Source organism: Chiloscyllium plagiosum, chromosome 10 (assembly GCF_004010195.1).
Source record: "Chiloscyllium plagiosum isolate BGI_BamShark_2017 chromosome 10, ASM401019v2, whole genome shotgun sequence".
NCBI lineage: Eukaryota > Metazoa > Chordata > Chondrichthyes > Orectolobiformes > Hemiscylliidae > Chiloscyllium > Chiloscyllium plagiosum.
In genome coordinates this window covers 30,369,307-30,381,506 of record NC_057719.1, presented here as the reverse complement: position 1 = coordinate 30,381,506, position 12,200 = coordinate 30,369,307, and the positions used below count along the sequence as shown (strand labels likewise).

General features: G+C 35.5%; 1 protein-coding gene and 1 long non-coding RNA gene across 9 annotated transcripts in view; one reads left to right on the top strand and one right to left on the bottom strand.

Annotated features, from left to right (window-relative positions):
- The first annotated feature begins 1,189 nt into the window (after positions 1 to 1,189).
- On the top strand, positions 1,190 to 2,832 carry LOC122553480. The gene is made up of 3 exons (XR_006312735.1): positions 1,190 to 1,343; positions 1,432 to 1,541; positions 1,773 to 2,832. It is a non-coding gene; the product is annotated as an uncharacterized LOC122553480 (long non-coding RNA).
- Positions 2,833 to 4,353: 1,521 nt separating this feature from the next.
- Positions 4,354 to 12,200, bottom strand: part of eml5 (EMAP like 5) — a 219,918-nt gene continuing 212,071 nt past the window's right edge. For all 8 annotated transcript variants that reach the window (XM_043697279.1, XM_043697280.1, XM_043697285.1 and 5 more), the window contains 3 exons: positions 7,957 to 8,110; positions 4,941 to 5,041; positions 4,354 to 4,774 (listed from right to left, as the gene is read on the bottom strand). In XM_043697279.1, coding sequence (XP_043553214.1) covers positions 4,750 to 4,774; positions 4,941 to 5,041; positions 7,957 to 8,110 — 280 coding nt within the window. In that variant the 3' untranslated portion in view covers positions 4,354 to 4,749. The remainder of the gene's footprint in view (positions 4,775 to 4,940; positions 5,042 to 7,956; positions 8,111 to 12,200) is intronic.

Here is a 12,200-nt window from a genome sequence, read left to right as displayed (position 1 = left end):
TCCGAGATGTCTTTGATGTAGGGGAGAGTGGCTGGGGTTTCAGGATGCGTTTTGTCTGCTTGTTTGGGTTTGTTACTGAGAAATCTTTTAACGTAGTGTCACAACACACAGCAGTTACCTACTAAGGCAATCAGATGAGGCCATTCAATGTAGCAGCAATGGGATGGTTGTGTAGCCTTGTGCCCTGTGGTTGCATTACCTGTTAACGTCAATATTTTAAATTCACAGATGATTCTCTTACATTTAAATGAAATGATTTGTTTATATGCATTGGTATATATGATGATTTGGTTTTAGACGTACAAATCCTTTTTCAATAAGAAAGTAAATAACTTCAAATGCATTGTGATTTCAGATGCTGTTTCTTGTATTACATACAAGATTATTATTCATATTGACGCAATGTTCTTTTACTTGAGCACATCTTTGTGTTACTACTAAAATGCTGGCAAGGACTTGCCACACTTCTGGCTTTTTCAATTCCACTGCCATCCTTCGGATCCTAGAATGCTGTACTGTGGCATTAAATATTGCGTGTGAATTTTGGATCTTTTTTTATAAGCAAAGCAATTTATTTGATTCTAAGTGCATTTTGTAATTCATAACATCTGATACCATCAAGTTGATAGTGGAAGGCCTGCCTATCAGTTTCTCAAACTTTGTGCAATAGGACATGTTAAAATCAGGCTCCAATTTGAAACTGATGAATCTCTGGGAAATGGCAGTGTCATGAACTGCATAGATTGTACTGCTGTGATTTTCACTTGTGCCCGACATTCACGAGGCAGTGGGAGAGACATTGATTTTTTAAGTCAAGTAATCCTATTGTCTCAAGACAGCATAGTATGATTCAAGCAGATGTAATTTGTATCAGAATTTGAGTCTTGCAGTCTCTTTATTTTTTTCAATTTTTCTCTTCTAAATTCCTTGTTCCACATTAATTAGAATAACTTTATTGTACTGTAAATGCGCATCTAAGTTGTGGGGATGCAGTGCCTCCCCATGGTGGAGGGGCAGTGGTATGTACAATTACTGTATCACTAATTTGCAAAGTTTGCTTCAATTATAATGGAATATTGGAATTAATCTATTAAAAAAATTCACATTTTGTGCTTAGTAAAAGTTTAGTGCATAAACCCAGTAAACTGAAATTACTGGCATTTTACTCTGCTTTCACTTTTTTACCATAAGTCTATTATTTAATTATTGACTTCGGACTTGTTCACAATGCATTTTTTAAAAAGAATTCTTGTTCTGCAGCACCCGCAACAAATCCAAGCAGTTCTTTGTGTCGATTTTTTCCAGATTGCAAAAAGGTCGAGTGCCCTTTTATCCACCCAAAGGTATGCAAATTAACTTGAAACAATAAGAGGATTTATTTAGGTGAAAATATAAAACAGAGTTGTGACTCTATTGTTATGTTGTTCTCAGCCATGTCGATTCAGCACCCACTGTAAGAGAGCTGACTGCACATTCTACCATCCTGCAGTTACATTACCTCCTCGCCATGCATTAAAATGGACCAGGCCTCAACAAAATGGGTAAATAACTTTGTGAAGTAAAAACTTTGTAGATTATGTAAATGTAAGTTCAGTAAATATTACAAAAGTTGGAGCATATTAATGTAGGCATCCTTTTACAGGTTTTGATTGCATGCTCCTTTAGATCTACATTTTGTAAAAACAAAGCAAAATATTGGCTTCATAAGCAGGATCTGTAAGATAATAGCTTTTATTCATAAAATGAATTGAGACTTCTTTTTACTCTTTCAGTGAATGATCGATTTGGATCGTGCTTGATCGCATATTGTGGATATAAGGCTGCAAATGTTTGAAGATGTAGCATTTTACAATTTTGTATTATTTTTCAATATTGTTTAACATTGAAAGTCAAAAAGATTTTGATGTTAAAAATAACTTTCTCCCCAGTGTGAATTGCTTGATCATTTTTCCCATACATAGATGCAGCCTCACTAAGGTTATTCAGTGGTGGGTTTTAAAGATACATTTTGTAACTTGTTTTGTGCTGTTCTAGAGTTTTCTACTGGATGATGAAATATCCAAAGAGAAATGCCATTGTCTGATGTAACATCCCTTTTGTTAAAAAAAATTCTACAGTAAAAATTGATTTAAGGCACTTGTTTAATGAATCAGTTACTGTTGTATTGTTTATTTGTAATTCCTGTATTTAGGGTCACTTACATTGGTCATACTTGTCATTCAGCAATGTTTTTTAAATTAGTCATAGATTAACATTGTAATTAGTGTTAAATCCCTTTGATTGTAATTGTTCTACAGAAACAATAACTATTTACAGAGGAACTTCGAAATTCAGATAGTTTGAATCGGGATTATCCGAATAAGATCGCAAGGTCCCGATTCTTGGCTAAACTGTGTTATCTGGCATTCGATTATCCGAACAAAATACTCCCCATCCGTGTCATTGGGATAGTCGAGGTTCCTCTATTCTTCTTGAACACTGAACTTTACCACTGTCCAAAAGGGATCCAGTTATGCCACACTATGGCCCAGGAATTTGAAACCACAGCAGTTGAAATTTAAGGCACAACACTTCCTGAAACTATTTTTGTGACAGAAAAAAACAATCAACTTGAATATTATTTTATAAGCTATATTTTATTTCCATTGGGTTTTGAAATCAGTTTTTAAAAAAATTATTCAGGTTGGGAATTGTCTGGTGCCTTGAAATATGGTTAAGTGCAGTAACTAAGTTGCATGTTTGTCTTGGCTTCACCTGGCTCCTCATTTGAAGTTAGTTATTGAAATGATGGCATTATTTGCAAATGAAAGAACTCTGTTTTTTGTTACAAAATTGCTTGCAGTCTTGTTTAATGACATAAAACTATGATTGCCAGTAATAAGACAACTAGTTGAATACAAAATAATTTTAAACCAACTGTACAATCTCCATCGGCAGGTAGATTCTGTTCCACTACTTGCATAGACCCAAACTTGTGGCTTGTTTGCAAATGCTCAAATGTTTCAAGTCAAAATGTGCCTGAGAAGTAAGATTTAGTACCTACAGGCACAAAACATACAACTGGATTATCTTGATAGGTGTTTACATTTCCACTTATATTTGAGTAATTATATGGTGTGATGTCAGCATTTAGATCTTTTAAGTACATTATTTTGAATCAATGCATCTCAATTAACAGCACTTTCTGAAAAATGTTTCTTGTATTTCCCCTTGCAACATTTTATTTCGTTCTACAGAAGACCATACTGAGGAAGTTAGTAATGTTTTGATTTTCTTGTGCAATAGTCAAATTCATTAGCAGAACTCCATTAGGAATCCTTTTCTTGCCTAATTGTCTTTTCATGTCATTGATTTCTCCGGAACATGATTGGGAATTACAAGAGGTACAACAAAATCAGGAAATCATAATGGTTAAATTTCATTCACTTCAATGGCACAATGCATAATTTCAAGTATTACAATAATGCCATTTGATATTGCATAAGTTATAGTAAAATATAATTACCAACAGTGCAATTACTTGAAACTGATTTAAACTCATTCAGTATAATTTCACAATGATTAAATTTACATCAATAAACCATTCAAATGGACTTATTATAGATGAATAAAATATTAAGTATTAAAACAGTACAGGTATTTAGTTTGCTTTTAGTTAACATATGAAACATTGTCATTGATGTAGGTGCCATGGTGGGGCAACTTATAAAACTTTTCACTATTTTTCATGTAAAAGTACATGTGACAATAAATTTCTACTCTATTCATTATATATATTAACATTACAGAAATTGTTTAGCTATTACTCAAAGCTTGACGTCAGTTAAACTTAGACAACCAGCAGTTCAACAGTTAGTGATTCTTCATAACACTGCACCCTGGGATGCTGTTAATATGTAGAATACACATCAAAACAACACACATTTACTATGTGCTTTAAGAAACTGCATTTCATTTGTATACTATATAAATGGAAAAATTATAATAATTTGCAGGATTGCCAATTTTATACCTGCAAATACATGATAAAAATTAGAAACATTTTATACACTGAACTAAATGTAATTGTTCAGGTTGCCACAGTGATTGGTACAGTAGTGCATAGTGTACTTTGGCATGCTTGCTTCAGATTTTACACTGATTCAAATTTTACTCAGCTGGTACATTCAGGATGAAGGCCACTAGATACCATTCTGTCTGTTCAGAAGACAGCAGCATTACAACATTTTGAAAAGCACATTGTTTTAAGGCTACTTATCAAATCCACTACAGCACAAAGTGAAGATATTAAGCTTGTGTTATAACTAGCAGTATACTTACAGCATGTTGTTCATTTGTATATTGATAGAACTCAATTAACCATTTTCATGGCATTGCCACACGATTGTTTAGCAATTGTGTCCTTGACAACAGGACCATAGATGTAGAATGGTCAAAATAATTTGTACACCAGTATTGAAGTTTGAATACAAGCTCTGCCCTAAAGTTCGTGAACACTGTTACAACTGCATCAATATACACAAAGCTGTGCAGTAGAAAATCTGACAAATTGCCTTAAACCAAGATAGCTGAAAATCATCTTATACTTTTGAAAGCAAACTGCCTTCTTAAATTGTTTTGCAGATAGTGCTTAGCTGCCTTATGTTCATACATTGAGCATTTCCAGCTTTATTTTGTAATGAATATCTTGATTCTTCTTTTATGATCCAAGCTTTTTCTCATGGCCATTTGTATTCTTTGTTTCTATTTTCATAAACATTTCCAGACAAACAAACTTGAATTGGGGAAAAAAATAAAAATTTAGTCTTTTTTAAATATAAATTCTTGAAATGACATTTAGCTTCTTGGAGTTTTGTTTACTCAGTACATTGCATTTCTAAACACTTATTCCTACACTAATACCTTGTCTTTTTTTTCAGTTTAAATAATTCAAAACATACCTACAATCTTGCCCTCCAGAACTGACAACGTATCTGTCTCCACTAGTGAATTTTATGTTGGCAATCTGAGCTGAGTGACTTAGATACTTCTTGTGTTTTGCCTGTGTAAGCAAAAGAAAGCACTTTTTCAGTAATTGAAGAAAATTCTGTTCTTATCAGCTATGCAGCAATGTGTATGTTAGAGCAAATTGAATGAATTAGTATCTTTTTTAAAACAGTAAAACAAATTGCACAGCAGTTCATCATACATGACTAAACAAAAATGGGAGACAGAATCAAGAAAGGCTTATTAGGAGAGATTGTTTCAGAATGTAATAACTTAAGCAAAAAAGATTTATGTAGGAACTCCAAATTGTGACAAATAGATAGTGAAAGGCATAGCTGCTAAATAGGGTAAAAGGAGGGGTGTGCAGAAAAAGGCCAGAGTGAAGAACAGTGTTAGGAGGGGAATGGGTACAGACTTGAAAGTTAGGTCTGAGGCCACCAGGGATTTTTAAAAAATGATAATTTGACATTGTCTCATGGAATCAATGTAGGTCAGAAAGAACATGGGTAATGGTGGCCTGGTGCCATTTAAAATGCAGGCAGAGTTTTAAATGAGTTGAGAAATTCAATGCAAATGGCATAAAGGAAACAGAAGATTGATCCTATGGAAAAGATATGGGTTCAGAACTATGACAAGGGAAAGCTTAGGGAGAGATTTCATTTGACGACACAGGGAAAGGATCAGCAGCAACTAAACAGTTGTTTCAGTTTTAAGAACACTCTTGAAGGAGTCAAGAAATGAAACCAAGGATTATCTTTGCTGTCTGGAATAATAATGTGATGGATCATTAAACCAAAAAATAAAAGGCGCAGGTGTGAAAGACCATAGTGGAGGAACAAGCAAAAGAACAAAGATGGATGCGTGTGATTGTGTTAATCAGTGGCCTCAGATGCATTATGAATCAAGACCAATGGAACATAAAAGTGCAGAAGTAATGAGGGAGAGTTTGTACATGTACAAGACCAATTTGCAAAAGGGAAAGAGAAATGAGTCAAGAAGCATGAAGGAGGTCTGAAATGGAAGAGAACTGTGAAATAATATGCAATAATATAGAAAAAGCTACTTTTTTTTTTACTAAATCCTCTAATCCTAACCTATTTCCAGTCACTGTCTCCCATGATACATGGTTTTGACATCATTTCTTAACTTCCGTTCATCCAAAGCTTCAAATAAATAAACCTGGTCATTTCTCCCTCTGCCCACAACTTATTTAAATAAAAGCTCAGTGTAATTTTTTTTTCTTTCTGCTACTTTTAACTCTTCCGTACCTCATTAACTTTTGTTCATTTTTCTATGGTCATCATTTTAAAAATAAATCTTAGTCAAATTAATAAGTAATTTCTGACTTATTTGTTTTGGTTTAACCTTGATGTTTTATCTTATGAGCTTTGGTCCCATCATCTTTGCAAAATAAACTCACTGGATATGAAACTTGTGTTTCAAAGGTTTTGCGTAACTGCTTTAGTGGGGTACTATCCTATTTATGAAACAGAGGGTCTTTTACCATTTAACTGCCTTATCTTGTTTTAATACCTTCAAAACAGGAGAATGTACACCACAGCTCTGAACTTCCACCTCATTTTAAAATTGTAACATTTAGTTTATATTATCTCTCAACGTAGTTGTAGAGACGTACAGCACAAAACAGACCCTTTGGTCCAACTCATCCATGTCAACCAGATACCCTAACCTAATATAGTCCCATTTGCCAGCACTTGACCCACGTCCCTCTAAGCTCCTCTTAATCATAAAGCCATCCAGATGCCTCTTAAATGTTGTAATAGTATCAATCTCCACCACTTCCTCTGGCAGCTCAATCCATACATGCACCACCCTTTGTGTGAAAAAGTTGCCCTTGGGTCCCTTTTAAATTTTTCCCTCCTAAATCTATGACCTCAATTTCTCGACGACTCCTCCCCAAGGGAGAATACTTTGTCTATTTATCTTATCCATGTCCCTTATAATTACATGAATGTCTATAAGGTTCCCCCTTAACCTCTGATGCTCCAGGGAAAACAGCCCCAGCTTATTCAGCCTCTCTCTGTAACTCAAACCCTCCAACCCTGGCAATATCCTTGTAAATATTTTCTGAATCCTTTCAAGTTTCGCAACATCCTTCCGATAGGAGAGAGACCAGAATTTATATATCATTGAAGGTATAAAATACAGCAAGATAGTAAACAAAGTTTCATAAAATTTTTTTCAGACTCAAGTCCAGGTCAATCTGCAGGAATGTCTGTTCATTAGCATAGTTGCAAACACTCATCCTGTGGGCTTTAAATTTGCTAACAAATCAAATACTTCAATGATAATTTTAGAAAGAGCATAATGTTCAACATCAACCATGCTACCTTTAAAGAACTCACTCAATTAAATCAACATACAATTTACCGTTATCATTTCATCACAAGTGCTTTGCAAGAGTGTCCCTAAAAGGATGACAGAAACTGATTTAATAACATTGAAATGAGAATTGAATAAATACTTAGAGAAGGTGTGGGATTAATCAGGTAGCTCATTATTAGAACTGGTATCAGCACAATGGGTTGAATTATCAGTTCCTCTACCGTATGATTCGGTCATTGCTCTGTGAAAGGAATGGTAGGCTATCTGACCAGAGGCACGTTTTCTGAAGGAAACAGCAATGTAGAGTGGGTAGGATTGAATGATAAAAAAATGAAGGCAAGAGGGCAGTGATTTGGAGAAGTGCAGAAGTTAATGGAAAGTTACAGGGTAGTTAACAACTGCATTACAAAAGAGTAATGTAAATCAGGAATGTAACATTTCTCTGGAAAATATTATGTAAACAAAGAACTTTAGAGTTAGCTGATTATAATGCCACTTAAGCATCCTGTCAGTAAAATATTTCTGGAACTTAGGGAGAGAATCTTAAAAATTTGCAACTGGAAAATATGCTTTTTTCCAACTAAAGTTGACCCACATTTCAAGAAGTTAGGAAGCAAAACTTACAAATTTCTCTGTGCATGGAAAGTCGAAGAGTTTCACCAAGCCAAAATCATCGCCTGTAACAATGTTCAGGCCCGAATGAGAAACACAGGCACAGTTCACATCAGCTTTATCGAGATTTCGAGACCAAATTCCAATGACCTCATCACCCAAAATACTACAAGAAAGAAAACTTGTAAATTGCAAATTTAACCCTTTAAACTTGACTGAGCGCATCAATTAAACATCTGTGCTTCATAATTTTGTGTCACATCCATCCTAAGTTGAAGCTTCATTCCTGACGATGGGCTTATGCCCAAAACATCGATTCTCCTGCTCCTCAGATGCTGCCTGACCTGCTTTTCCAGTACCACACTCTCGACTCTAAGTTGATGATAACTATTGTATTTTGTAATATTACAAGTTGGAAGTTTTTCAGATACTTGGCCACTCTTTAGTTTGTTGGTTACGAAGATGGACTTAAGTTTGCCTTTGTGTAGTTTCAGCTTTTATATATGTGAGGTAATTTTTCTAAGCTACAGTCAGAGCTCTGGCCATTCCTGTTTGCATAAATCTCAATCTGCCATTAAAACAATAAATTAGAGCATTTCCAAACAAAAAAACTTGACAATGGTACCCATACATATTTTATTAACACTGCTTTAAATGGATTTATGAGAGAAAAAAGCCTTTTATTAAGCGTCTACTCTGATGCAAGCAACCCCCACCAAAAATTACTTAAGACTGTAATGAATAATTTACTAGTCTAATCGGTGTATTTACTAGTCATTCTTGGAATAAATTAGGCTAATCTTAAAGTTTTGAAAATTAACCCAGTTTCAAATTAAAATAAATGGGTAATGTTGCGTTTAAAAAGCATTCAGAAAAATGATGTTTAAAAAAAATTGTTTTCAAATCAAGTGAGATGTTCGCAATAACATATGAACTGGTGAAATTGATTTAAAAATGGACTAAAACGATTATAGAATTATAGAATCCGTACAGTATGGAAACAGATCCAACAAGTCCATACCGACCCATCCAAAGAGACCCAGACTGATTCCTCTACCACTATTACTCTACATTTACCCCTGACTAATGCATCTTTACCTGGTCTGGCCTACATGTGACTCAAGACCCACAGCAATGTGGTTGACTCTTAACTGCCCTGTGGGCAATAAATGCCAGCCTAGCCAGTGACGCCTCACCCAATGAATCAATAAAGAAAACTAAACAGCCTGCAGTGAGGTGTCTGATCAAAAGCCTTCTGAAAATCCAGATATACTGCATCCGTCAACTCCATTCATTTTGTTAGTAACATCTTCAAAAAGCCTTCAAATTTGTAAAGTGCAATTTTCCATTCACAAACCCATAGTGACTATGCCTAATGTGACCTTTTTTAAATATCTAAGTGATCATTTATCATGTTTAGCATTTTCCCTACTATTTGTACAAAGCTGACGAGTCTGATTTTTACTGTTTTTCCTCTTGCTGTCTTCTTACCTAATGCCGTGACATTTGCAAGCTTCCGATCTGCTGAACTCTTTCCCTAATCAATGGAATTTTGGAAGATAATCATCAATACATCAACTATCTCAATAGGCATCGACTTCAACAGTTTGGGATGTTGATTATCGGGACCTGAGAAGTTACCAACTTTCAGCCCCATTAATCCCTCAAGTACAATCTTCTCACTTATACTATCTTCCTTCAACTCATGAATTAAAATGGCCACATGTATTACCTAATCCATAGATTGGCTAAATTTATGAAATCCATAATAAAATTAACATTTTATCCAAAGGAAAGCAAAGCTATTTCTGCCCCCAATCCTTGGAGTCAAAAAAAAACAAAATTTCATTTCACGCTTTGATTCACACCATTTTAAGAGTTTCCACATATTGAAGATTGAGCTTCAATATAAAAAATAAATCTTCAGCATACTGGGAATATACAATCAGGCAAAAACAAGGACTGCAGATACTGGAAAAGCACAGCAGTTCAGGCAGCATCTGAGGAGCAGGAAAATCGATGTTTTGGGCAAAAGCTCTACAACCAGTATATTCAAGCTATTTTTCAAGGTCATGTTGGATTTTAGACAACAGAACTGAAACTAGAACTAGAAAAGGCCCTCTTTCTGTCTCAAGTAGTAAAGCATACAGTTACAGGCCTGATTGGAAAGAAACAGGAGGAAGTTGATAACATAAACGATAACTGCATTATTTGTTACCACTGACTGTTTAATAGCCAGACTAATAAACTGGACACAACCAATTTAACTGTCTAAAAGCCAGTAAAGGCCTAAGTGATTGCACAAAGGCTACATGTTGAACTTTCATCTTCATTTTTTTCAGGATTAGGTGATCAATTGTTCTTTAATTCAAGGAAGTCTTGTGATTGGCTCCTTATTGATTAGTACGAATTAGTTAGCATTTTAAATGGAGAAAGGTAGTGGTATGTGCTCAAACAGAACTTAAACCTTTGTCATATCAAATAAGAGGTTGAAAGCGGGGGAGCCAGTTCACTCTCCCCTCACCTGGTTTTAACAGCAGAGCTAAAATATCATCAGCAAAGGTAGGAAAATAAGTAGTGAGCTAGAGTTCAATATTTCTGATTGACATAAACCTGTTTCACTCCCAAAAGAGCATTGGGGTAAATTTTCAGCTGGAAAATAGAGACCGTGTGTGCATTACTCCATTCAATGCCTCAAGTGAGACAAGGTTGAACAGGGTGTTCTAACCAGTTAAAAACAATGACTGCAGATGCAGGAAACCAGATTCTGGATTAGTGGTGCTGGAAAAGCACAGCACAGTTCAGGCAGCATCCGAGGAGCAGTAAAATCGACGTTTCGGGCAAAAGCCCTTCATCAGGTGTTCTAACTGCTGTCTGTGATTTCATTTGCCCACTTACCATTTTACACTGGAGCTGCTTCAACTTCTGCTTCTAGATTCAGTGGTGAACAGAGTGTGCAAAGCTGGGTGGATGTGAACATAGTTGTGGTTGCTGTTGTGCTTTGAAGCTCTAGATGATCTACTTAGTTATACGCTGCTGAGCACACTTTTTATCTACTCTGAAAACTTTAAATACATCTTTTCTGGTCATTGTGGAACAGTCAAGGAAGGGTATAATTGGCAATCAGAAGCTTAAATTATTCATGTAAGTATAGTACTGAGTGGATTTTCAACTTGGGACTTGCTCAGAGTTCCAAGAATTCTTGATTTCAGTAATTGTGACTCCTAATATCAGAAGATTCAAGTTATTAACTGTTTAGCTCTTCACAGAGGTTCCTGCATGTACTGCATAAATTTAAATTTCTGGGATCTACAGTAATTTGCTTTTGAAAGGTTATAATACATAGATCAAAAATGAAAAAGAAAAGAAACCTGACTCAAGAGTAAAGAGCATGACCCATGAGAAAAATTTAGAGATCCATGTTAAAGGGAAGCAGTAAACATTTACAGTTTAGCCTTGCAATGAGAAGCATGCTTAAGATAGCTTTGATTTACATAAAATATTGTAAATGATAGAGAGAATATACACAGGTTATCATTTGAAAGTAAATACATTTGGAAGAAAGTTTTGGCAAATATATTTTTCAACAATATATTTTTAATTTTAATTTTAAGTTAATCTTACTTCTGTGGTAGGCAAAGTAATGGAAAGGGTACTGAGGGATAGGATTTATGAGTATCTGGAAAGACACTGCTTGATTAGGGACAGCCAGCACGGATTTGTGAAGGGTAGGTCTTGCCTTACAAGTCTTATTGAATTCTTCGAGGAGGTGACCAAGCATGTGGATGAGGGAAGAGCAGTGGATGTAGTGTACATGGATTTTAGTAAGGCATTTGATAAGGTTCCCCATGGTAGGCTTATGCGGAAAGTCAGGAGGCATGGGATAGAGGGAAATTTGGCCAATTGGATAGAAAACTGGCTAACCGGTCGAAGGCAGAGAGTGGTGGTAGATGGTAAATATTCAGCCTGGAGCCCAGTTACAAGTGGAGTTCCGCAGGGATCAGTTCTGGGTACTCTGCTGTTTGTAATTTTTATTAATGACTTAGATGAGGGAGTCGAAGGGTGGGTCAGTAAATTTGCAGATGATACGAAGATAGGTGGAGTTGTGGACAGTGAGGAGGGCTGTCGTCGGCTGCAGAGGGACTTAGATATGATGCAGAGCTGGGCTGAGAAGTGGCAGATGGAGTTCAACCCTGCCAAGTGTGACGTTGTCCATTTTGGAAAGACAAATAAGAATGCAGAATACAGGGTTAACG